Below are 27,348 nucleotides of genomic sequence, written 5' to 3' on the forward strand. Positions count from 1 at the left end.
ATGAGACACCCCAACAGACCTAACCTCAGGGATGATCCTACCCCTCCTCACAGTTAAACACTCACCCTTCTCAGAAAACCATGAGAAATCTTAACCCAGACCATTCCCCCTCGCTGGGGCAACAGTGCTTCTTCTAATTGGAGATAAAAAAGCACCCACTCCTCAATTCTGCTTCTCAAGAAATGCTCAGTAAAGTATGAATCACTCAGCCTGGTGAAAATCACAAAGGTTCCTGACTTGTTTTGCTCCAAGCACTTAGTCAAGCATTACCTCAAATGAGAAATGAGAGTCAATTCTCCAGACGTCTTTGACGTCTTTGGCAAAGTTCATTTGATTAGTCACTATGAAATAAATGGATAGGTACAGAATACAAAAAAAAAAGAAAAGCTCTTCTAAGCCCATTTGAACCAAACAAAATGCAGCCAAATACACCAAACACTAGGAACTAGAAACAAGGTAAAACCTCATGAGAATCAGAAGTTTTGACTATAAGCTATAAATCATGGGCACCTCCCACAAATCCACCTAATATCCCATCACCAAGTATCCCATCCTAGAGATAAAGCGCTCATTACTCTCTCCTCTTTCATGGGCGGTGGCAGGGCAATCGGGACAGAGTCAGACGGAGGAAGGGTGTGGAGCTGGAACATTGCTTGGCAGGAGCCACTTGTTGGAAGACAACACATGGAATTTTATCAAGAAGACACAATGATGCTACACCAGACAGGAGCCAGGCCTACTTGTGAACATAACTGTACTTTTTCCAAAACATGCACACAAACACACACTTTGGATTGAGTGTGTGGAACCACCAGTAATCGATCCAACTCTCCAGTAAAGCTTCTCTTTCAAACCAAGATGAAAAACACACCAACTTTTAGAGCAAAGCAGGTATATTTGTTCCAAAAAGTTTCAAATAGTTCTGACAAGAGACCGAAACAGACACACAAATCTCCATCTTGTTAAATCCTCATCCACTCCCCGACAAAAAAACTGACTTCTAAATCCTCCTCTCACGATCATTAACAGATCAAGATCTTGTTGAGGAAAATGTCAGCCGCACCGAAGAAGACACCAGACACCATCACAGGAGAGCTGGCTAGGATTTAAGACCGGTAATTAGCAAAAGCCTGTTCAGATTCCCCAGAACCGGACTGAGACAAATTGCGGAGGCTGCGAATAGGACATGGGACCACAAGCTGTCCAAAAAGTGATCCATGCCTGCAATTCCAACTCATTCCCAAGTAGAGGCATGCCAATAGCGGTTTGGGGCAACAACAGGCCTCGCTTGTAAAAGCGACGGGTCCCACGAAGGGTTAATACTATCCAGGGCTATCTGTCAGGCTCAAAGGCTTTTCCAATCTCTCCCCCTGTTCAAAAAGGAGAAAAAAAGTCAAGAAAGAACGAAAAGGAAAAGAAGGGGGGAAAAACACTTCAAAGCCTTGTCATCTGGCATTGCGAAGAGCTGGTTTGAATTAACTTCAATTCTCCTCTCTGTTTCCAAGTTCATGGCGAGAATGCTCGGGCTTCTGGTTTTCATTAGAGCCAATTTTCTTATCTTTTTTCTCCCTCTTTCTTCATCTCAGACTTGATCCCCTGCAAATGCAACGTGGCACTGGCTGTAGCTGAATAAGAAGGTGCTGCCCGCGAGGCACGCATTGTCTCGCATGGCCCTCAAAACAAAGTTGAGAGGAAAATAAAGGGGGGGGGGGAGCGAAAAGAGAGAAGGAGATGGAGAGGAGAGGGAGAAAGAAGAAAGGAAAGATGTTTTTTGTTTACACCAGGGGAGCTCTCTATTTATCTGATCTTTTCTCTTCTGTTTAGTTGACTACAAAACTACAGATTGTCTTCATTCAGACTCTATCATTACATCACTGCTGCATTATTTAGCATGGCTAACAGAGCAAGAGCGAGAGAGAGAGAGAAAAAGAGAGAGCGCTAAAGGCTGAGATGTAGGTGATGGAAAGAGCGGGGAAAGGAAGGAGTGTGCGAGAGAGTGGGAACAGACAGACAGACAAAGGAGAGATATATGAACTGTTGTGCTCTCCCTCCCCAGTCTCTGGGGGAAGATAAATCAAGGCTGTGAGAATAGTGCAGTGCTGTACGATTGATCAGAGGAGCCAGGCCGGGGTGGAGTGGGGTTAAAGAGTAGGGGGGTGGTGGCTAACTAAATAAGAATGAGAGTTGGAGAGTTTTGAGGAGGGCGTTCCCTCGTTGAGTTGGAAGTAAAAGTTGCCAAAACATGGATTCAATGCATCAGCTAATTGTCAGGTCTTGTGTGTGTTGAATCAGGTGTGTTGGTGAAAGCAGAGTGCCGGTGGTGTGTGCTGTGCTGAGGTGCTGCGGATGTGAAAAGTGTGTGTGTGGAGTTTCTACTGACTTTACTCCAGTGTATTGTGGACAGAGTGAGAGAGAGAGAAAGAGAGAGTGTGAAAGAGAACAGGGATTTGTGCTGCTTGAACTCCACCTTCTGAAACTTATTCTAGGTTCAAATTGGATTACACTAATGGCTCATATCATGTTGCTGTTGCCGACTGGAGCAAAGTGCTACTCTTTAGTGGTTTGGGACACTCTGACTAACACATGCAATATGGCAGAAATCTCTGCTGGTCCCACTGATGTGTCAAGAAATGATGAACCCAACATCAGCTGTGCTTCCGAATACAAAATTTACAGCATGAACAGAACCTGTCTTGTTCTCATCATCATAATCATCAGTCTTACTATGATTGAGAAGTAATAAAAAAGGATGACAAGGGAAAAGAAAGGAAAAGAAAACAAGTGAGCAGAAGATAAGATGAGGTTAGAAAAAATAACATGAGGGGAGGAGGAAAGGAGGGAAGATATGAGGAGTACAGAAGAGAATAGAAGAGTAGATTAAAACAAAGGAAAAGTGATGAGGACACATAAGAAGAGAAGATGAGAACACAAGAGATGGTGAGGACTGAAGACTGAAGAGAAGAGGACAAAGGCAAAGTTTGGAAAAAAATAAAAGATGAGGACAGAAGAAAAGTACAGCAAAGAAGAAAATATGAGAACAGAGGAGAAGAACCTAAAATATAAGAATATGGACACATGAGAAGAGATCAGGAAAGAAAAGAGGGGATAGATAAGAAAGAGAGGATGAGGACAAATATGAAGAGGACAGAAAAGATGAGTATAGATGTAAAGACAAGACAAGCTAAGGACAGATATGAAGAAAAGCTAAGGACAGATAAGAAGAGAAGATGGGTACTGATGAGATAGAAGAGATGAGAATAGAAAATAAAAAAAAGAAAAGCAGAGCATAGGCGAGGAGGTCTGGCTATAGAGTGCAGTAATCAGTATGAATGGGTTGGTTGTATGGGGCTCAGTGCCAGGGCTCAGTGTGCTGGGCTGGCAGGAGTAAGTGTGTATGTGTGTGTGTGTGTGTGTGTGTATATGTGTGAGTCATCTAGCAGCTCAATGAACTGGGTTTGAGTGTGTGAGAGAGCAGAGTCACTGCACACTACAGCGCGCCACACTGGGGCTTCTCTGACTAACCCTGATTCATCTTCCAACATCCCAATCAGTAACACTCAGAATCCTGCAAATTCCACCCAGCAATACTGATAACCTTAACTCTCATACATGATCATTTACATTTAAACCATCAGCTGTTCAATTCAGATCTTCCAGGGGGCAATTCACAGAACAGAGATGATGATGGTGTGTAAGTGTGTTCAGAAGTGAGAGAGAGAGAGCTCAGTCAGAAACTTCACTTCTTTGTTTCTTTGCTTTAACTATGTGTGAATAAGCTAGTGAGCTCTGAGTTTCCCCTTCTGAAGTCTCCATTGCTCCACCAGCCGCTCGCATTCAGTAAAACTGAGCTGGATCCTCTTGTAGAGGCAGTACGTGTGGTGTAAGTACGTAAAGGCGTGTAACGTGGCCAAATAAATTTGGCTTAGCAGGGATGCTCTTTCCAGCACTGGTACCGTTAAACACATTTTACACACCATATTTTGCCCCTTCTCTTAGAAATGTTTAGAAGCAAAATAATAAAGACTACCACTTTAAATATTTAATAGAAATACAAATATGATCAATACAATTGATTAAAATGCCCTTTTGGTGTTTATACTATATTTGCATCCTAACTGCCTTAGCTTTTCAAAAGCCTGCTTGTGGGTACTTGTGGACCACGTTCAGTAAAGGCAATGGCAGGGATGGTCTAGGGTCAGTGGGTGATTCAGGTCTAAAGCAGCTGGCATCACTTAGGCCGTGCGTGCGGAGCTGTTTATCGGCGACTTGGGGAGATTTACAGCGCCAGACAGACAGGAAGATGAGCTGATTGGGGCATGGACAGGGAGGAGTGGAGGGAGGTGAAGAAAGGGATGAGCACGGATCATCTGGGTTTATCGCAGACCCGCCGTGGGCCGTTTATCATCCGCCTACCTGCGGGATCAGACCGAATGCGTTGGGCGCGGATTCCCCTCTTCAAAGCTCCCAGCCAGGGGCGTCTCGAAAGGGTCGTGTGCCTTCACCCACTCGTAAGAGGAGGGGTAAGGGTTATTAATAGGCCCAGACACCAGAGCTAATGGAGCTCAGTCCCGTTGGCACGTCCTCAAAGACTAGCATCAGCCTCTGCACCCAGATAAAAGATACTGGCCAACAGATGAGCAGTGCTTAAACAAATTGTTACAAGACCTTGTTTTGGAACCTTTCTTCCCCTGGCTCACTTCTTCTAGATGCTTAAAATCCCTGTGAAAATCACGAGCGCCGCGCAGAAGCTTTTCTCGACACATTCTCCTCAGCTGTCAGGCTGGAGTTAGGGCAGCCATTATAGGAAGCGTAGCTCTTTAAATTTGTGCACAGTAGCACAACACCTCTTCCACTTGGCCTTCTTTGAAATTCAGATTTACGATGTGCTGTTAGCTACCTGGAGGCTTTAACAGGCTTACGAAGAGAGCGCTGCCATCGATACTCGCTGGTTGTTAGAGCAGCAGGCAACTCGGAGGGTCAGCAGGGCTGCTGGATGTCTGGATTGTCTGATTTTCTGCCTCAGGCTTACACACAGTAAACGAGAAACAAAGCATCCAGAGATGTGAGGTTTAGGCTGATCACATCTTCTGAAGGGGCTCTCTAGCTGCTTGTTGTCTGTTACGAGGAAACTCTATACTCTATAGTTCTATCTTCAGTGGTAATGATGAGGGTGGACAATACAGCCAAAATACATTATCTGTACGTGTATGTTTACACAGATAGATTCTATATATTCTATAAATTCCAAACAAAACTGGAATGTTAAATAATAATCATAAGCAGTTTGTTAGCTGATGGACAAAAAAGCTCTAGGACTTGAGCATGTGTGCAAAAAAGAAGAATGGGAGTAAAGGCTAATCAGGATATTACCTGAAGGCAGCCAGATACTCTGCGTCGCCCATGGGAGGTTCCAGGCCACCGGTGAAGGCCATGTTCACGTTGAAGCCAAGGCCAGGTCCCGAGCCCACCTGGTATTGAGGAACACATGTACACAAGCAGAGTGAGAAATGATCATATAGTGATAGCTATAGTTAAGTAAATGTTCAGAAGTGAACCGTAGCTGGAGTGGAGTCAAGCTTTAGCATCGGTAACTACAGTTCTGTAAAGACTACAGCCGGGGATAGCAGAAGGCTACAGTCCGATATACTCACACCAGCAGTTAGCAGCTAACGTTAATGCTGCTCCAGCAGTGCTAGCCAGGGTTAGGAAGAGGCTAGAGGCTGATAATACTCACCTCTGAACAGGAAAAGAGCTAGTGCTGAGCTAGTCCTTGAGAAACTAAACAGAAACTGGGTTTACGGCTCCTTACAACCTGACTGGTGTGCCATAAGAGTACGAAAAATACACGTGTTTGCTCAGGGGACAGCTTGACATTCGCCACCCCCCCACAACCCATGTGTGATGACTCTGCGTCTCGGCAGCGCCTGCGGCTTCTGACCTCATCGGGAGCTCCACTGCCAGGGAAGAAGTTCCCGTCATCGTAGCGATGGAGAGAAAGGTATAAGATGTTGGGGTCGCTGTAGAAAGCCTGTTGGGTCCCGTTGCCATGATGAACATCCTAGAGGAGGACAGTGGTTTCAGCAATTAGAATTTACCAGCACTTATCCAGCTGTCTGACTGACACCATGAATACAAATAGATGAATGCGGTCTTAGCTCATAGTTCGGTTTACTGACAAGAAGACAATGTGACATGTAGGGCAGGTGACTCACAGCACAAACGACACAGCTACGTATTTACTTAACACAATGTCAATCTCAGATGTTATGATGGAAAACACATTCCTACACTGCTGCATATTGGCACCTAAATTAAAAAGTGTAAATATTCTATTCTGAGCTCACTGTAATGCAAGACTAGATTTAATAGCTCTGTTGTCTCATCCCGTCTCTTTTGATGTGAGGCCCTGTGTGTCGCAGTCTGCGCTCCTTCTGAAGCGCTGTGTGACAGACAGGAGGAAATTAAGGGCATTTCAAAGGCATCCTGAGGCCCTAATGATCCCAGTTGAGTCTCGCCATCACGCCAGCAGGCTTCCTGCGCGCCAGGGCCAGTTTCATGCCACCACAGGCCAGGCTGGAGAGGGACACGCACTGACCTACATACTGTAGCCTTTAGCTTCCTGTCACTGTCTATATGGACTGATATCCTAAGGCGAGACTGTTCTAGATTCTTTATGCTTTTTGGGTTTAGACCATAGTCATGGGTGTATGATGTGGTTGTGAGATCTTGAACATATTCATCTTCTTCCAAAAGTTATATGTGTATAAAATCATAATTTTTCTTAAAATAGCGCTGAAAAAAATAAGAGACCACTTAAAAATGATGAGTTTCTTCGATTTTACCAAATTGAAAACCTCTGGAATATAATCAAGAGGAAGATGGATGATCACAAGCCATCAAACCAAACTGAACTGCTTGAATTTTTGCACCACGAGTAAAGGCATAAAGTTATCCAAAAGCAGTGTGTAAGACTGGTGGAGGAGAACATGCCAAGATGCATGAAATTGTGATTAAAAACCAGGGTTATGCCACCAAATATTGATTTCTGAACTTTTAAAATTTAATGAATATAAACTTGTTTTCTTTGCATTATTTGAGGTCTTTTTGTCAATTCTCATTTTCTGCAAACAAATGCTCTAAACGACAATATATTTATTTGGATTTTGAGAGAAATATTGTCCGTAGTTTATAGAATAAAACAACAATGTTCATTTTACTCAAACATAAACCTATAAATTGCAAAATCAGAAAAACTGATTCAGAAACTGAAGTGGTCTCTTAATTTTCTCCAGAACAGAATAAACTCACAAATCACAGTCACGTCAATTTTTTCATACCCTAAATATTCTTAATTTTTTCTTCACAATAGTTATGGTGCTTTATTGGGCTGAATTCAATGTACATGTGCATTGTGATTAAATATCAACACCTTGACCAGAGCACTCACCCAGTCCACTATCAGGATCTTGCTGACGTTCAGCCGCTGCTGCAGAAGCTTGGCTGCGATGGCCACAGAGTTGAAATAGCAGAATCCCCTGTTATTTCCATAAAGAAAAAAAATTGCAGAAAAGAAAGGAAGAAGAAGAAGAAAGAAAGAGTGAGTGAATGCTGGAAGAGAGAGCATGTCAGCTGGTGTGCCATGTAGTGTGGCGTGTATGGTGGTGTGTTAAGTGGACCCCCTGGCCTAGTGGATTCTACCATTTCACTAATGACACCATTCACCCACAGAGCGCTGGCTTCACTTCAGAGTGAGTGAGAGGCGCGCTGGCCCGGGCCCCAGCCCTTACCAAAGAGAGACAGCAAAACACACACAGCCTCAGCTGGGCCTGGCTCTCACTCATCGCAGCATCGCAACAGCCATCTTATTTAACCTTTTTCCACAGCATCTGTGGAACAATAATTCCATTTAACCTTTCTGTAATGAGGCCAGTTCTGTGGGAAGGAGTTTCTATAGGAGAGAGGAAAGCAGTAATACGGATCACTTACTCCGCAGGTATTCAGAGCTCAAATCTTACTAACACACACACACACATGCACTAACGATGGATCTCATTCAGAACTCTCTTTAGAGAAAAATAAAAATAAAAATTTAACCCTTTAAACTGTTCAAATATTATTTGAACATGGGAAACAATACAAATCAGTTTTAATATGAGGGACAAAGGTCTGGAACCACTGATAGATCTTTGTCATTTTAGGCACGAGGCCACAGGTACGTGGTGACAAATATATATCATTTTCAATAAAAGGAATAGACAAATAAATTTGGAAATCAAACTCCCCCCAAATTAATTAATTTCCTACTGTCCTGAAATGTCCATAAAAAAACAATTATATCAAATATATATGTTACAGTATGTGCTACATCTATAAAACACGCACGCACGCACACACACCTAAGACTCACTCCCAGCTTGACTAAAGTTACTGCTTTATTACTTATTAGGATTGCTTTATTAAGATTTTGAGTTAAAGGGGATGAGAAAATTCAATGTTTGGTTATAAACACTCCAAAAGTTAAAATAGTTCCATTGCTGCTCTGTTTGTAGCTGCGCTGTTTGGTTTGTAAGCGCTGCATTGTTGCTAGGTTACCTGTATGTGGTGGAGTAATACATGGAGAGCTTCGATTACAGTGCATTACCGGCTGATAACGTCACTCATAGAACGCTTCTTAGTCAATTACGTTGCAGGATGGGAACTAACTGTGGTATAAGATATTGCCATATGGATACTTTGTCTAAAATATAAAGCAGATTCTGGTTCAACACTTTTGTTTCATAAATAATTCTGTACGTATTTTCTCATAGTTTGGATCAGTTTAGTATTAATCTACAATGCAGAACATTTTTAAATAATAAGAAAACACTGAATTTAATGTGTGGAATTATTAAGTAAACCAAAAAGTGTTAAACAACCTAACGTATGTTTTTTATCTTAGAAAAAAAATTCAAACAGTTTTAATTTTGTGACAGCCTGGCTGAACTAATTTGAATTCTATTTAAAATGCTTTCTGGGCAGTAAGTGTTTACTTGTTCATAAAACATTAACATGAGAATAAATACAAATATCGACACAATAAGCTATTATTTTAAGTGCTCTTTGTTTTCAATAAACAGTTTCCAAACAACTCTTAATTAAGCCCTTGTGGTTTGGCTAATCAGTCTTGCATTGTCAAAATCTTAAGGTGAAATTGGAAACCAAGCATAAACACAAATTATACAGTTTCAAAAACAAAACACTCTTGATTATTTCTCTGAATTAATGCCTGCTTTGATTTTATTATAATATTGTATTGTGTTTAATAAGCATAACACAAGCATTGCCCAGATAAACAGTTTTCTGTTTCACTTGCAATAGCTTCAACTGTTAGGGAAGAATGTTTAGAAAATCCTACTAATAATGAGCACAAGTTCATTTGCTACTTAGAACTCAGCACACAGCAGCACTCGGGGCCGTTAAGCCTGGCTGAGAGGCTCTGCTGCTGCGTTGTATGATGTGGTTTGCTGCATTAATGTGGGAGAAGCTGAATAGAGGGACTCACATTGGGGTGCTCTCCTCAGCGTGGTGTCCTGGAGGCCGAACCACAGCAAAGCCATTCTGTAACCACACACCAACACACACACAGCTGCATTAGCTACAGCTATAGCACCACACACTGTATAGATGTGGATGTATAGTTACCATCAATCAGAATTAAACACACATTATTATAAAGCAATAAAATACCACAATTTCAACATCTCATGTTTGGTATTGAACACACTTACAATAGTAAACTGTGAGAGTGTGAACAGTAGGGCTGGGCAATGTGACCCAAAAACGTATATCTCGTTTTGTTTACAGGAAATTGTAATATACAGCTCTGGAAAAAAATAAGACACCACTTCAGTTTCTAAATCAGTTTCTCTGATTTTGCTATTTATAGGTATATTTTTAAGTAAAATGAACATTGTTGTTTCAGTTTTAGAAATCAATATTTGGTGGAATAACTCAGTTTTCATGCATCTTGGCATGTTCTCCTCCACCAGTCTTACACACTGCTTTTGGATAAGTTTATGCCACTCCTGGTGCAAAAATTCAAGCAGTTCAGCTTGGTTTGATGGCTTGTGATCATTCATCTTCCTCTTGATTATATTCCAGAGGTTTTCAATTTGGTAAAATCAAAGGAACTCATCATTTTTAAGTGGTTTCTTTTTTTCCAGTGATGTATAACCACATATTATGATTTAAATAATATTAAAAAAAGACAATTAGTGGTTGGAGTTTTAGGGGATCAAACCGAACACCTTTCACTTTTAAGTTCATATCCACAACCTTAAAGCTACAGCTACACCAACATGTTAAATTAACAATAAATTAAATGTCTTATATTTGGTCACTGTTAAGCAAAAAGATTTGCCAGGATTTTATGATGAAAGGTCCACTATAAATGTGTTCAAATTAACTGAAATTAAATCTGTACATTGACTTCCACTGAAAGTAAACGTGTCTTTTTGGAGATGCAAAATTCTTTGCATGACAATGACGATGATATTCTGTATTTTGCTTTATGATATATATATATATATATATATATATATTCTACCCTATTTACAACTTTACAAATAGAGTAGAATATATATATTCTACTCTATTTGCTGATCAACATCACCCTTTGGAGTAATGTGGGGAGAAAGCGCCATCTACCCACCCTGAGAGAGCAAAATCAATAGTGCTTTCTCCGGGCTCTGGCAGCTGATGGCAAGCTGCATGAACAGGATTCAAAGCGGTGATCTCCTGATCATAGTGGCAGTGCTTAGTGTTTTATGATACATTTTTGATAGTATATTTCAATAAAAGGAATAGACAAATAAATTCAGAAATCAAACTCTCCCCAAATTCAATAATTCCCTACTGTTCTGAAATGTCCATAAAGAAAAACAATTATATCAATTATATATGTTACAGTATGTGCTACATCTATAAAACACACACACACTCTTACAGCGAGCGTCTCACAACATTCCGACCCCTTTGACTGTAAAAGCCGTACGCACAGCTTTCACTTAATCGTTTTTCCATTTAGGGTCAGCAGACTGTCGTATTGCGGACGCCTCTTCGACATATGCGGGGGTCCCTGAGGACCACTGGAAGTGCTGAGGCCTCTAAGTCACCGCGCTTAGATCGGCCCTCTTAGGAATACTGGAAAATGCTGAAGAGTGTGAGCCACTGCTAATGCCCTGACCCCAGGCCTTACACTCTCCACAGAGTCCCCAGCCTAATGATGTTGAAGCAGCTGCACTGTGCTGTTTTCCTACCTCACTCCAGAGGATATCACTTTAGTCAGAGACACAGAGGGAGGGAAAGGGAGAGAGAGAGATGAAGAGATGGAGATGGAGTGGAAGAGGGGTTTAGATTGCACTTTATGCTCGTTCTCAGTGGTGTCTGTCGAGCGTGAGGGCTGGGCTGCAGGGCTGTGGCTAAGGCCTGCTGCTGAGATGGTCTATTTTAGACTAGGATGACTGGCAGGAAGTGTTGAGGTGAGTGAATGTGTGTGTGCATTAAGACTCATATGCTCCCTTCAGGTTTGGTTACATCCAGGAGTGTTTGGGTATGATTGAGATTATGTTGCTGCCAGGTCACTTCCTATGGAGTTGAAAGGATGCCCAGGGAACAGTGGAGTCATATGATCTCACACACACATACAGCACATACAAACATACACACACAGAAAAGGATAAACTCTAATAAATGAGAGCAACTGGGCCCTAGGGTTGTTGAGTGGCACAGCTATCTGGGAAACTATTAAACAGCTGAATTAATGCAGCATATGTGAGAGGGGCACATGGTGTAAGTTGTTAAAAGAACATATGCAAAACCAATGCTTAGCTCCAAGGTGAAGGCATTGGGTTAAAGACTTCGGGTTGTGACTCTGGAGGGGTGATGGCTCTGAAGGGCTGATGGCTCTGAAGGGATGATGGATCTGAAGGGGAGAAGGCTCTGAAGGGGTGATGGCTCTGAAGGGGTGATGGCTCTGAAGGGGGTGATGGCTCTGAAAGGGTGATGGCTCTGAAGGGGGTGTGAGCTCTGGGGTGAGTGCTCAATCTGTGTTGGATGCTATAGGGTGATAGCTCTGGAGTGGTGATGGCTCCTGGAGGGGTGATTGCTCCTGGAGGGGTGATGGCTCTGAAGGGGTGATGGCTCTGAAGGGGTGATGGCTCTGAAGGGGGTGTGAGCTCTGGGGGTGACTGCTCGATCTGGGTTGGATGCTCTAGGGTGATGGCTCTGGAGGGGTGATGACTCTGGAGGGGTGGTGGCTGATCCTGGAGGGGTGGTGGCTGATCCAGGAGGGGTGGTGGCTGATCCAGGAGGGGTGGTGGCTGATCCAGGAGGGGTGATTGCTGGCTCTGGTGTGGACAAACTGGAATATAGGCAGCCTCTGAGGGTGGAGACTCTCCGGAGGTGGACGGCCGGTTCGAGAAATGGATGCACTGGGGTGATATAGCTTGCATTGGAAAGATGACAGGCTTTGGGGTCGAGGATCTGAGGTGGATGGCTCAGCAGGTGCAGCTGTGGGGGTGGACGCTCAATGCTGTGTTTATTTACTGCCCAATACATGATAGTGTGTTTTAGGAATGAGGATAAAGATGGTCTTTCTTACCTTTAGCTCTCCGGATGCCACTTTAAATACCAGCTCCACCACAGAGCCGACAGCCAGGCGGGCTGCGCTAGACGAGTGGACCTCATTCCAGATAGTGTCACTATCCACCTGTCCAAACACAAACACAGAACTGAATACACACAAACAGTGCAGAGTGTTTTAATAAAGCAGAGCGAGTGGTTCACTCAGTTAAAGGATATGGAGGAAGGCTTATCAGGCTTCCTAATGTGTGACAGATCTTTCGTTAGGTGAGATGGACAAAACACTCACAGCTCTTTGGACGCTGAGGCTTTTGTAGTATTCACTGAATGCTCTGTGCCATTAGTGCGGTTCACTGATTGGTGAGTGTACTACAGCTCAGAGAGCAGAGTTGTGATATTTGCTTGTGCTGATGCCACAGTAAACAGTACTGACTGCGCTATTCACACTGACACCCCACACACTGGAGTCTGCAAACATTTTTTGAAAGTAAGGCTTTGAGTGCTCAGCAGGTAAACTGAGACCACCACGGTGAATGGCTGAAAACAGTAATGTTCTCTTTATTTAATCAGAGCACTGAATTGCTTTTCTTTACCATGCTCAGCTCCTATTAACTCAGGTAATTAGCTCTTTAAGATGGGACAATGTTTATTTATTTAAGTATTAAATCATTTGTTAGGGTTTTGACACAATGCTGCAATGTACAGGGCAGAAATGCATTTTAATACTCTTTTTTTTTTAAAAAAAACAAAACAATTTCTTGAATGTTTCAATAGAGTTTAACATGTTTATGAAATATCTAGGAGCCCAGGGGAACATTGCATCCAAATTATGTTTAACAGCAGCATGATACAAAAATGCTAAAGGAAGTCCCTCAGGCCCTGAAACATAAAAAAACTAACAAAATATCTAAGAAGAAAAAAAGACAACAGAGTTAAACGAATAAATAAAACAAAACTATCATTAACATATTTTATGCCTTTTTATTTTATCTATTTAATTACTATTATAACTATTTATTTACATAATATTTTCTATTTTTATCATCTTACTCTGTTTTATATATTCTATTTTTGCTACTGTCTATTATGCATGAACGTCTTAATTTTACTTTGCAAAAAGCTTGCCATCGGCTACCGGAGCCCTGAGAGAGCACAATTGGCCTTGCTCTCTCTGGGTGGGTAGATGGTTCTCTCTCCCCACATCACTCCAAAGGGTGATGTTGATCAGCACAAGGTGTCTGTGAGCTGATGTATCATAATCACAAAGCTGTGCTTTCCTCCGAGCACGCTGTGATGCTACTTGGCAATAATGCCTCAGCAGCAGTTTGAAAAGATATAGTGATTGACTTCACCCTCCTGGTGTTGCGGTATGAGTAGTGATAGGGGAAGTGGGTTCGGTAATTGGCCGTTTAAATTGGGGAGAAATGGCATAAAAATTATAAATAATATATATATATATATATATATATATATATATATATATATATATAAAATCAATACAAAATTATTAATTCTGAATGAACACACATTCACACGCGCACACCCACACCCACACCACAACCCCAACACTCACACACACTTACAATAGTATTAAATGTTATCTCACATGCAGTCCGAGTCTGTGCTGTGTCTGAGTGTCAGCAGAGCACAGGAAAACATGGGGGCATTCATTCAGTGACATGATGGATAAACATTAGAGAGTTAAGCCTGGCCGGAGGAGTGTGTGTGTGTGATATCCAAGAGTGGACACAGACAGAGAACATTCATTCATCAGTCAGTCCTCATTATTCCAGCGCACGCCTGCCCTATACACTGCAATTACTCTGCCCTGGCCCATGAACTCTGTCTCTCTCTCACACACACACGCACACACACACACACTCACACACACACACACACACACACACACACACACACACACACACACACACACTCACACACGCATATATGGACAAAAGCATTGGAACACCAGCGTATTCATTGTTTCTTCCAACATCAGTGCTTTATACCATGATTCCCTTACTGCTGGCAATACTTTTCTACAGGGACTGGAAAAGTGTGTGTGTGCACTTGCTCTTCTGTGTTAGGAATGAGTGCAACTTAAAGTAGCTGAATGTAGCTATTAGGAGGGGTGTCTGGAAATACAGTGGAGTACAGTGTAAAACAAATACAACAATTCATTCAATGCATTCTAATTAACCAATATATATACAGTATATGAATACATTCTTCTGAGTATTCCTACTATAACAGTTAAACATGAAAAATAAGACTAAGACTTTTTCGGTCCCTGAGAATGACAAGTTTTTTTCTTTAACAAAGATATATTATTAACTTTATCTGAGAGAAAGATGCTCCTTAAGGTACTAAAACTATTAACATATTTGAGGCTAGACAAAACAACTGTTATTTTTATATTTACAAGTTTTTCTTTAAGAAGATGAGAATGTCCACATTCTCTGGAGAAAGGGCTGCTCTTTCAGCAGTCACAATGTCCGTGGCATCGGCTACAGTGTGCTGCGCCATTTGCGTTGTTGTGATGCGCCATTTGCGTAGTGTGGTGCGCCATTTGCGTAGCGCGCACGTGCTTGCGTAGCTTAGAAGGAGGGATAGTCGATCATCTTTTTGACTTCGAAGCCATGACATAATTTCGATCGATTTCGATAAAATATCGAAATCGTGACACCCCTAATGAACAGTATTGGTGTTTAGCAGTACAGATATCATGTGTAATATCATGTGCAGGTCAGGGTGGTGAACATCTCTCTGGTTGGCCATGAGCAGACCAGAGATCCGCCGGGTAAATCCTGGGGCTCCCTCTCTGCATGCATATTCTACAGCAATTTATGAATTTAGCCTTCAATGGCATGAGCGCTCAAGGGCAGTGCTAAGAAAGAAGAAAAAGAGCCTTTTAAAGCTGGGCCAAGAATTACTCTGTCACGAATTAGGAGCCTGTGGTGAATTTACAGTTAAAAAAATAAAGACAGAGAGAAAGAAAGAGAGAGAGAGAGAGAGAGAGAGAGATCAGAGACACAGAGCAAGGTTTTAGGACTGAAAGAGGGTGAGTTGAGGAACATGGTACATCAGGAGTTGCCATCTTACAGCAAGAATGAGAAAGAACAAGTGACAGAGTGTAGGAGTGCAAGAATGAGAAAAAACAAGCGAGAGTGAAAGAGGACAAGAATGATAAAGAAAATGTAAGAGACAGGGTGAGCACAAGAATGAGAAAGAACAAGTCAGAAAGTGAGAGAGAGAGAGTAAGAGCGTAAGAATGAAAAAGAACAATTGAGAGAGTGAGAGTAAGATATCAAGATAAGCAGAGAAAGCAGTGGAGAGTGTGAGAGCGCAAGAATGAGAAACAACAAGCGAGACAGTGATAAGTGAAAGGATAAGTGAGCAAGATAAGAGACCAAGCGGTAATGTGAGAAAACAAGATTGAGAAAGAACAAGTGAGAGTGTAAGCGAAAAAAGTGAAAGCAAGAGAACAAGAGAGAGCATAAAAACCGGAATGAGAAAGAGCAAGCAAGAGAGCAAGATATAATCCAAAACTGTGAGTGAGAAAGTACAAACAAAAGAAAGTGAAAAACGAGGGAACAAGAGAGACTGAGAGTGAAAGAATGAGAACAATTAAGTTAGAGTTTAAGAATGAAAAAGAAAAAGTGAGAGAGAAAGAGAGAGCATGATAGTGAGAATGAAGCAGAGTGAGAGAGAATAACATACTGAAGAGAGAAAAAGTGAGAGTGCAGGAGAAAGTGGGTGAGGGGGGTGAGAGAGAGAGAGAGAGTGAGACTAGCTGATGAGGCAGAGTTGAGGGAGAAGGCCAGGGGGTTATGTATTGTGTGTGTGTTTGAGGAAACGCAGGGTAATAAAGAGTGTGTGATGTGTGTGAGGGGGAGAGGGGGGCTGTTAATGGACAGAACTGGGGGGGGTGAGAGTGGAGCGTGTTGGAATGAAGAAAGGCAGTCTCTCCTGACTCTGACAGGCTAATTTTGGGAGCGGAGGCTCGCTGTGGAGACGCAGGAAGACAACAATTTTGTTTCATTTCCATAAAAGAGTCCAGAAACCTTCTGTTTCTCACCAAGCAGCACTGAGCCCGCCACAGCAGCCCGCCAGGCCCGCCTGCCATTCATCAACCCGCAAACAACAGCACTGACGGGGTTAACCTGCACCCCCTACTCCATATCTCTCTTTCATTCATACACCCTCACCATTAGTGTAATAAACTGTAATAAACGGTTACGCACACTATATATATATTTTTCTCCTGAATCAGTTTTTCTGATTTTGCTATTTATAGGTATGTTTGAGTAAAATGAACATTGTTGAACATTTCTCCCAAATTCCAAATAAAATATTGTCATTTAGAGCATTTATTTGCAGAAAATGAGAAATGACTGAAATAACAAAAAAGATGCAGGAGAGCGTTTCAAGATGTCAAATAACACACACACAAAAAAAGTTAATATTCATTAATCAATATTCGGTAAAATAACCCTGGTTTTTAATCACAGTTTTCATGCATCTTGGCATGTTCTCCTCCACCAGTCTTACACACTGCTTTGGAATAACTTTATGCTACTCCTGGTTCAAAGAAATTCAAGCAGTTCAGCTTGGTTTGATGGCTTGTGATCATCAATCTTCCTCTTTATTATATTTCAAAGGTTTTAAATTTGGTAAAATCAAAGAAACTCATAATTTTTAAGTAGTCTCTTATTTTATTTAGAGCTATGGCATTATTATTTTTTAAGTTAAAGCTGGTTGAAGACAGTGTATACCCAAATGTTTGTGGGATGTTTTGTTTAATAAGTGTGTTCTTTGAAATGATGATGCTCCAGTAATTCTGGGATGAGTTGTGATCCAACTTCATCCAATTTCATCCAACTTCCTGACCTCTGTAACATTTTTGTTGTTCTATGCAATCAAATCCTCACAGAAATTCTCCAAAATCTAGAAAACTCTTAAAAAAAAAAAAAAATCAAACCCTTGGAAGAATCAATAAGCAGAGTAAGCATAAGCAGATGTCCCAATACTTTTGTCTCCCAGTCAAGATCTGAAGTAATTTCACACTCCTGAAGGGGTTTATCTAACCTTTGAAGTTAATCTGTAAAATGTGACAGTAAGGTGAATCCGATCTGAAAGAGAAGTTCATTATCTCATCAAGGTTTAATGCGAGAGTATTAAACACAGTGTCCACTCAGCACTGCACAACCATCTATCCATCTGAGAGCACACACACACACTTCAAAATATACCCCCCCCACACAACAGTGCTCTCTCAAACACACACACACTACCACCCCCATATTCACTGCACACAGCTTGTTTATAGAAAACATCTGGACACAATTACCCGCACGGCGGAAAGCACAGCAACAGTTTTTGTTGCCGCTGGAGTTTTGGGGGTGGGGGGCTCAGGGGAGAACAAACAGCGGCATTATTTACACACCAGAGTAAGAGCGAGAGAAACACTCACCCCAATCCCCCCACAGGGCAACCTCACGAACATGGGTGTCACAGAACCTACAGAGAGGGAGGGGGAGAGATAGAGAGGAAGGGAGATGGAGGGATGGGAAGACAGAGGCAGAAGAAAGAAAGAGATGGAGAGAGAGAGAGGTGAAATATATAAATGGGGTGAAGGGTGTAGAGTGAGAAAGAGGAATAAATAGATATAGAGAGAGAGACAGGCACAGATGGATGACAGAAGGATAAGGTGAAGGATGGAGAGAAAGGGAGAGAGCAGGTGAGAGAGAGACAAATAGAGAAAGAGAAAGAAGGAATGAGGAAATATGGGGAAAAGGCAGAGATGAAGAGAAAGGGTAGGGAAAGGTAAGGAAATAAAAGAGTTGAGGAGGGATGAGAGAGGGAAAGATTGAAGGAGAGAGAAAAAGAAAAACAAGAAAGGAGAGGAACATGGGGTAGAGGAATGGAGGGAAAGAAATGGGGAGGACGAGGAAGAGGGGATGAGAAATGTGAGTTTAGGACAATGACTTATTATACTTGCATAGATTCACAGGTACAGATATTTTCAAATATGTTCTATTTAACTTCTCACAGTTGCTTATGCCCATAGTAATGCTTAGTTTGTACTTGCTGTCTATTGTGGACCCTCTTTCTATCTCTCTTTCTCTTTTTCTCTCTCTCTTTCTCTTTTTTAATCTCTTTTTTCCTCTCTTTCTCAAGCTGTAAGCTGAGTATGTGTATCAGCTCACTCAACACAGCAGCATGATCAGAGCGGAATCAGCAATCCTCAGGGTGTGTGTGTGTGTGCGTGTGTGCGCGCATGTGCGTGCGTGTGTGTGTGTGGGTCAGCTGTAGTACAGGACCTGCTGTTAAACCATGCGTGGGGTGTGTTTAATCGCTGAATGAAAGCACTATGTTGAAACGCTGTTTAATCGCTGAATGAAAGCACGGCAGGCTGAAGTCATGGAAAACTGTGTGCCGGGCAGAGGGGTGACGGTGGTGGTGGTGGTGGCCTTGACGGACAGCTCAGGGGCAGATTCCAATCATGACCGCTGCTGAAAAAGGTGGGAAGGAGGGGGTTGCGGCTTTGGGAAGGAACTGGCCTATTAATGGTGGAAGCACTCTAGCGTGATTAGCAGAGAGGGATGAGGGGGTGAAGAGGCAACACTTTACTGTAAGACTGTAGCGCTATAGGGCTGCATACAGCTTTATAAAAACATACTGTATTTTTCGCACTATAACGCATACTTAAAATCCTTTAATTTTCCCGAAAATGGTCAGTGCGACTTATAATCCGGTGCACCTTGGGTATAAATTTTACCAGTCAGGAAGTAAGGAGCTGTAAAGCCATTCCACTAAAGAGCAGCGCTATACAGAAGTTTCAGTTTAGTTCTCCGAAGTATTAGCGTTAGCCGCTAACCAAGGTTAAGCACTAGCTCTTTCCAAAGGGGTATTAATGGCCTGTAGTCTGTGTGTTTACTGTGTTAAAACAAGCTACATGGGACAAACCGCTAGCTAATATCACCCTTGCTTACTGGAACACTCAGGCTTCCTCAGTGTAGCGCTGCTGGGTGGCATTAGTGCTAGCAGTTAGCCTCTAATGCTAATGCTGCTGCACCCAGGCGGAGAGAAATCTGTGTAGATTAACATCCAGCACTCATTTGGTTTTTTTTATTATAGTTTTGTCTACTTATCGTAGCTTTCTAGTGCGCCTTACAGTGCAAAAAATACAGTAAAATGTGATCATATCAGGCAAATTGATCATGAAGTGTAACCTCAGGGGGCGGTTTACAGATGGACACACCTGTATAAGTTGTGAGGTGTTATCTTGTGAGTGAGGCTGAACATTGGCCATTAAGTGCGGCCTGATGGGGGAGCCAGATGTATGCGATACTTCATTACCTTGATCCACAGTGTTGTGTGTTTGTGTCCTTAAAGATACTCTGGCAAGTTTCTATACTAAATATGTCCCAATTCACGGGACACAATACTAGTTCCGCTCTCATGTTTTTTTCAAGAAATCCTCTAAGGTAAAAATCAATCACTTTCCAATCAATTTATACAGTGCTATCCCATGACTTCTGGCATGTTAGTTTTCACAATGGCTTTGTCCACTTAGTTTGTGTTTATGAATTTTTTTAACATGTTTTTTAAATGTATAATGTTGCATTCATTTTCATATTCATATTACTATTACCTTTCAAGATAGATATTTTAAAATAATTTCTTTGTGTAGAGAACTGCACAAGCAAACTTACTGTCTAGTTTCTGTCTTAGTGGGTTAGTTCCATACAGCATTACATGAGCTTCAGAGTGGACCGTCTGCAGTTCCTCCAGTGTGGCTTTCCTGCCCCGAATACACTGTTTACACACAAACACACACAACAGAAAAAAGGAAACTGGTGAAGAAACAACAAAAATATATTTTTATACAAATGTCCTAAAAAGTAAAGTGAAATACACTATATCGGCATTACAAAGTATGGGATAGAGCTCCATCCTTCCAAAGAACGCAGGTTTTTTTTGTTACTGCTTCACAACTCAGTGCCCTGAGGCAGGGCTTTAATACCCCTCCAGCCCAAACCTGGCATCAGGCCTGGTGCCAATAGGTTCATGTTTAGAAGTTTAATAATCATTCTATTGGGAATTCTTCTCTACAGGGACAACAGCTATGGAAAATATAAGAGATCACCTAAAAATAATGTGTTTTTATTTTTATTTTACCAAATTGGAAACCTCTGGAATATAATCAAGAGGAAGACGGATGATCACAAGCCAAATCAGTGTGTGAACATGCCAAGATGCATGAAAACTGTGATTAAACTGTGATCAGGGTTATTTCACCAAATATTGATTTCTGAACTCTTAATGAATCTCTTTATGAATATGAACTTTTTTTCTTTGCATTATTTGAGGTCTGAAAGCTCTGCATCTTTTTATTTTTTATTTCAGCCATTTCTCATTTTCTGCAAATAAATGTTCTAAATGACAATATTTTTATTTGGAATTTGGGAGAAATATTGTCCGTAGTTTAAAGAAAAAAAATAACAACATTCATTTTACTTAAACATATACCTATAAATTGCAAAATCAGAGAAACTGATTCAGAAACTGTATACAATGTGTGTGCATTTCTGCATTTGTGTCAGAATTACGGGTGTCCACAAACATTTGGGCATGTACTGTAGTCCATATTTGAGAGCTGGTGTGGGTGTTGGGACTGGGCATCGGGTTTTAGTGTTGGGAGGATTACTGGCCTCCTGAGTCTGCTTTAGCTCCACAACAAAGATCCAGACCAGGCTCTGCAATAACCTGAGCTTTCCCAGCTTTAACAGCAACGGGCCACCGTGGCAACCAGCCAGGCCACGGGGATCCGCTGAGGAGAGGGAGAGAGGCGCTCACCTGTGTGTGTGAGTGTGTGTGTGTGTGTGTGTGTGTAAGTCTGTGTGTGTATAAGTGTACACACACATGACTTGGTGTATGGAAGTCATGGTGACACCTGCAGCAGGGGAGGGTGTATTAGCTCTCAGGTTTAACAGCAGGGGCAGTTAAAAGGGGGCCCTCGGGGGCCCCGGCTGAGGCTGGCGGCAGCTTGAAACAGCTCTACTCTCTTTAAGGGCCCCCCTGCTGTAGATTAGGGGGTATTAGAGTCATGACTGCCTTTAATTGAGGCCCAATTCTGTGTTCCCATTGCGCAGAACAGTAAACAATCTCACAGAAGAGCTAACTACTCCCACTTCCCATACCATGCAGAGAGAGAGAGAGAGAGACAGGGCTCAGACACTCGCTGTTGTTGCAGGGCTTGTTTACTTGTTTGTTTGTAGGAAAACAGAGACGGCAGCTATGCAACTGCCTCTAAAAGCTCTGACGCAATGGAGCAGGAGGGCTGAGGTGGGTGAGATTAGATCCAGCGTGGGCCATTAGATCCAGCGGCCCAGACTTAGTCACAATGATCTGCATGATGCCACAGCAGAAGAATGACCCGCTGCAGGTGCCCGGGCTGATAACGTACCAGTTCTGAGGGGGTATCTCACAACTATTTCCTCCATTAGCCACATAACTTTACTAACTACAGATGGCACTAGGGCTGTGTACCAGCACGAACCTGGCGATGCACAATGCATTACGATACACATGATACAGGGGTTACCACTCAATATATTGTGATATATTTTGCGAAAATGTAAGCATGAGAAAATATCAGGATTTTTTTAGTCAAATGAAATTGCAATATACTTTCCACTGTTTTGACTGCATACGTTTAATGTAATAGTCAAATAGTATTCGTACAGTGTAAGTGGCTAAATAATATTTTTTGGGTCAAAACACTCCCACAGGAATGCACTGAAATACAGCTCAGGAAAAAAAAAGACCACTTCAGTTCTCCCAAATTCCACATAAAAATATTGTCATTCAGAGCATTTATTTGCAGAAAATGAGAAATGGTTGAAATAACAAAAAAAAGATGCAGAGCTTTCAGATCTCAAATAATGTTCAATGTTCATATTCATAATGTTTTAAAAGTTCAGAAATTAATATTTGGTGGAATAACCCTGTTTTTCAATCACAGTTTTCATGCATCTTGGCATGTTCTCCTCCACCAGTCTTACACACTGCTTTTGCACTTGAAATTTATGCCACTCCTGGTGCAAAAATTCAAGCAGTTCAGCTTGGTCTGATGGATTGTGATCATCAATCTTCCTCTTAATTATAATCCAAAGGTTTTCAATTTGTTAAAATCAAAGAAACTCATCAATTTTAAGTGGTTTCTTTTTTGTTCCAGAGCTGTATGTGTCTGTATTGTGTCATTACTTTGATTTACAAGAACAAAAGAAAAACAAAGAAACTTAGTTTTTGCAGGAACTGCTCTCTATAATGCACTATAATCAGAGGCGGACAGTCAGTGTTTTGTGAGACTTTGATTCTTCCGAAGTTTATTTCTGCAGCTTTAAGGTAGTTTTTACAGCTACTGTTGCATTGGGCATGCTCTCTTGGGGTTATGGGTATTTTATTATTTTTATTGTTTCACTACATTTCTGTAAAGCTGCTGAGCTATACAAATAAATATGACTTTAGATCCTTAACTAAAGAAAAAAATACACAGCGACTTTTTTTGTAGACTTTTACAAAATGTAAGAATATTCACAACACAACACAATTTAATGTGATATTTCTTCATCTTTAGGTCAAAAGGAGATCATGATAAGATGATAGCTACTCTCTCTCCACTATATTTATATTGGACTTCTGGATTGCAATTCTGAATAGTATCGGATTAGGGAAGCCCTGATTTAATTGATTTAGGCGACTCAGAAACTGTAAATGGAGTCTGACTTGTGAATGTAGAACTGCTCTTAGTACTGATCTCAGGTCTGTTTTTGCTTTTTTACACATCTTAATAATTAGATTTCTGTAGACTAATAAAAAAAAAAGAAAGAAAAACTAAAACACACACATCTCTATTAATCTAGAGAGATTAAACACAGAGCCTAGTCAGTCTTTCTGTCTGTTTGTCTGTCTGATGCACTAAACAACTAAACACATTCCATCATCTCCTGGGTGTGCTCTTCTCATGTGCAGTGGTCGCTTCCCAAGTTTAAGGAGAGCATTTAATAAGAGAACTCTGCAGCATTTAGATGGTTCGACAGCGCCATCTAGAGGTGAGAAACGTTGAACCCGCTGCAGCCTTTGGGAGTTTAAGCAGAACCATAATCTGAATATTTAAAAATGATAAAGCTCTGTAAATACATGTTTTAGTTTGGTACCTCACACTTGCCGCGCAGTCCGGTCTCCTGCAGTCTGGACCAGATGCTCTGGATGCGGCCTGCATGCTCCGGGTGGGTGTTGGTGTTACCGCACATACACTGATGCTTCTGCATTAAAGTGTCATACACCAGCCCTGTAAGTACAAATACAAATATATAAATAAATATACACACAAACAAACACCACTATCGCAATTTTTTTTGGGCCAGCCACCACCCTCCCTCTTCTGAGGCCATTTAATGTTTATTAGTGTTAATACAGAGATATATTAGAGAAATAATAATACAAGCAAATTAACAGGCAAGAAATATAGGAGAGGAAAGGGCAAAAAAAAAACAGAGAAGACAAAGAGACACAATATAGAGAGAAAAAAAAGACAAATATTAAGGAACAAAAAAACAATAGATAAAAAACATACTTTTTTTGGTTTGTATGTGGAGATAAAAAAAGAAAGAGGGAATAAAGATAAGTATATTTTATTCCATTTCTACGTGTTATATGAGTCAATGAGAAGTCAATTTATTAAATGTATAATAACAATGCAATAGCAATTCAACAACAACGTATAGGCCTGTCACAATAATTGCAATATCGATTTATCGTACAATAAATGAAGATGACCTCAATCATTTTTGATAATCGTCAAATCGTCTATTATGTTTATTTGTATGTTTGTTCACACATATAACGGTGAACAGTATTTTAGCCAGTCATGCTTCAACAACTGTGACTCCATAACATAAACACAGTGTGGACTAAAGTAGGTGTTGAAATAAGTATATAATTCCCAAACTAATTACAACAAATAATTTTTTTTTTGCTTTATTTAAAAGAGATATAATTAATTTTTTATGCTATTCTGTTATCATTATGTCAGTGGCATTTAATAGTCTTAAGATTACAAAAATATCGTGTATCGCATTAATTTCTGGTACAATATGTCGTCCACAAAATATTCTTTTTGTGACGGGCCTAACAACATAACAACAAGGTAATAACTCTTACATCAACAGACAGTCTTAACCCTTTTTAATCTGCCCCAGCATAGCTGAAAAAGCTGAGGTATGTGTGCATGTTAATCTCAGTCATGGTAAATTAGATTAGCTTGTGGAACTGTAGCTAACTTTGTGTTTGATGTTTTTTATTACTAAATAAAATAAAATACAGGTAAAACTGTCTTCACTGTTTTATTATTGGTCTGAGCACTTAGGGCGGGGCAGTTAATTGAACATTACATTCAAAACCTCTAACTGAATTTAATTTCTCATATTGATTACAATGTTTTACAATTTTATGCACTATTATTCAATGAATACATTTCTCACTCTGTTTCCATATACAGTCCTCTTAAAACATCATACAAAAATCATGCATAATGCATAACACATGACCTGGCTCTGTCCAGTCAGCAAACTGGAAGCAACATAGATGAAAACTCAACCACTGAGGCGACTGAGCAACTCGAGCAGTTTACAGCAAAGAACAATGCAGTGTCCGTTATTTAAGCAAATTAATCATTCATTAATTGTAATTGATGTAATTGTAGTTAAATGAGAAATTGATCTGAAGTTATACAGTGAAACATTCTCTAGGAGAGTTTGAGCATACATTCGCAGCACAGTTCAGATCACTAATGGCTTATTATTGATTTGTTTTTACCACTAAAACGTGACATTAGTTATTATTTTAATCAATAAAATATATATGAATGGTAATATACTTAAAGCAGTTTACAGGAAAGCTCCTGACAGTCCAGAATTATGTGCATATCTTTTATGTTGCGAGTAAGGTTGCAATAAAAATCTGGAATGTCTGTGGAGCCATAATGAGAGGTTTAAAAACTGTGGTATTAAAAATATATATATATATATATTCTGAATTTCTCTTGAATCTTGGTAAATATTTACCATGAAACATGAATTATTTATTGTTTTATTTTTATATGTAGATTTTTATTTTCTTAGTTTATTATTATTCATTTTATCATTTCTTATTATTTTGATCATTTTATATTACTTTTACCATTATCTTTTTCTTCATTTTATATTTTATGAACTCTTTTTATAGATTTTCCTATCTCTTTGATTTTACCAAATTAAAAACATCTGGAACATAATCAAGAGGAAGTTGGATAATCGATCACAAGCTATCAAAACCAAGCTGAACTGCTTGAATTTTTTACAAATTCAAAGCAGTGTGTAAGACTGGTGGAGGAGAACATGCCAAGATGCATGAAAACTGTGATAAAAAATCAGGGTTATTCCACCAAATATTGAACTTGTTTTCTTGGCATTATTTGGAGACTGAAAGACATCATTGTATCTGCTTAGCAACACCCTAGCAACCACTAACAAGTGCACTAAATGAAATAGATTAAAATTAGATTTAATGCACTTAAACATCCCTTAATAAGTTATGTAGCTTATTTAGATCAAATGAGCACATCTCTAATAGACAATCATGTAAATGTGTAGTACGTGTGTTAGTTGGACTGACCGGTGGTGAAGCGTGGTTTGGTTGGTGGCTCCTGCACCACGATAGGGAAGGTGGCTGAGGCCGGGGACGACTGTGCTCTGGACAGTGGGCGGTGTCCGGGGAACGTGACGGACAGGCCGGCGGCCTCCATTGACGCCTGATAGTTCCTCAGCTGATGGATCCTCTGCTGCTCCAGCAGGAGAGCCTGCTGCTCAACACACAGAATAAACACAATGGGATGAACACACTGAGATTCACACACAGCGACATTTCAGAGTGAAGCTGATCAGACGAGGAAAGCTGTGGAGACGAAGAGAGAGGAAGAGCGACTCCAGAGAGAAGTACTGCTCCTCAATAAACCCTGCAGTTACACATTCAGCCAGAAGATGGCGATCAGTACACACATGTGAAATGATTGGAGCTCAAAAAACACAACTTCTCAAAATCTAGGATTTACAAGATATGGGGATTACAGTCCTCACACTGTATACTGTTTACAGTTCACTACTTCCAATAAATGACAGTCAGAAGTATTAAAAAAGTTATTCAGCTTTTACTGGAGTAACTGTCTCTACTGTCATGAAAAGCCTTTCCACTTTTTTGGAGCATAGCTGTGAGGATTTAATGACATTTTTCTACAAGAGCATTGGTAAAGATGTCTTATTTCAATCCAAAAGTATTGGATTTACACTGCTCTTCACCTCAATGCTGGGATTTATTTATTTTTTTTACTCTTCAAGTCCATATCACACCAGTTGGCATAGTGTCAACAGGTTGTTTATCTGCTTATCTGATCCAGAGAGACTTGTTTTATTGGCAATTCTTCTTTACTGGGTCTAAACAAGCTGTGTGTGTGCAAATATTTGCACACCTGTGTAGCAGTGGGTACAATTTAAAAATAGCTGAATTCATTCGTTCATTACAAAGACTGTCCAAAAATGTTTGGACATATAGTGTAGTGAGCATGTTGTTTTTTTAAATTATTTATATATAAAAGAAATGCTATTTAGTTCAACAGGACTAATT

At 40.7% G+C, this 27,348-nt stretch overlaps 1 protein-coding gene across 8 annotated transcripts in view; it reads right to left on the minus strand.

Moving 5' to 3' along the window:
- The window catches only part of hdac4 (histone deacetylase 4), a 243,633-nt gene that overhangs the window by 26,875 nt on the left and 189,410 nt on the right, over window positions 1-27,348 (minus strand). For all 8 annotated transcript variants that reach the window (XM_022680188.2, XM_049485360.1, XM_049485362.1 and 5 more), the window contains 9 exons: window positions 26,344-26,530; window positions 23,847-23,980; window positions 20,340-20,442; window positions 18,095-18,141; window positions 12,641-12,748; window positions 9,542-9,597; window positions 7,448-7,535; window positions 5,939-6,058; window positions 5,371-5,468 (listed from right to left, as the gene is read on the minus strand). In XM_022680188.2, coding sequence (XP_022535909.2) covers window positions 5,371-5,468; window positions 5,939-6,058; window positions 7,448-7,535; window positions 9,542-9,597; window positions 12,641-12,748; window positions 18,095-18,141; window positions 20,340-20,442; window positions 23,847-23,980; window positions 26,344-26,530 — 941 coding nt within the window. The remainder of the gene's footprint in view (window positions 1-5,370; window positions 5,469-5,938; window positions 6,059-7,447; window positions 7,536-9,541; window positions 9,598-12,640; window positions 12,749-18,094; window positions 18,142-20,339; window positions 20,443-23,846; window positions 23,981-26,343; window positions 26,531-27,348) is intronic.

This window comes from Astyanax mexicanus, chromosome 11, assembly GCF_023375975.1.
Source record: "Astyanax mexicanus isolate ESR-SI-001 chromosome 11, AstMex3_surface, whole genome shotgun sequence".
Lineage (NCBI taxonomy): Eukaryota > Metazoa > Chordata > Actinopteri > Characiformes > Acestrorhamphidae > Astyanax > Astyanax mexicanus.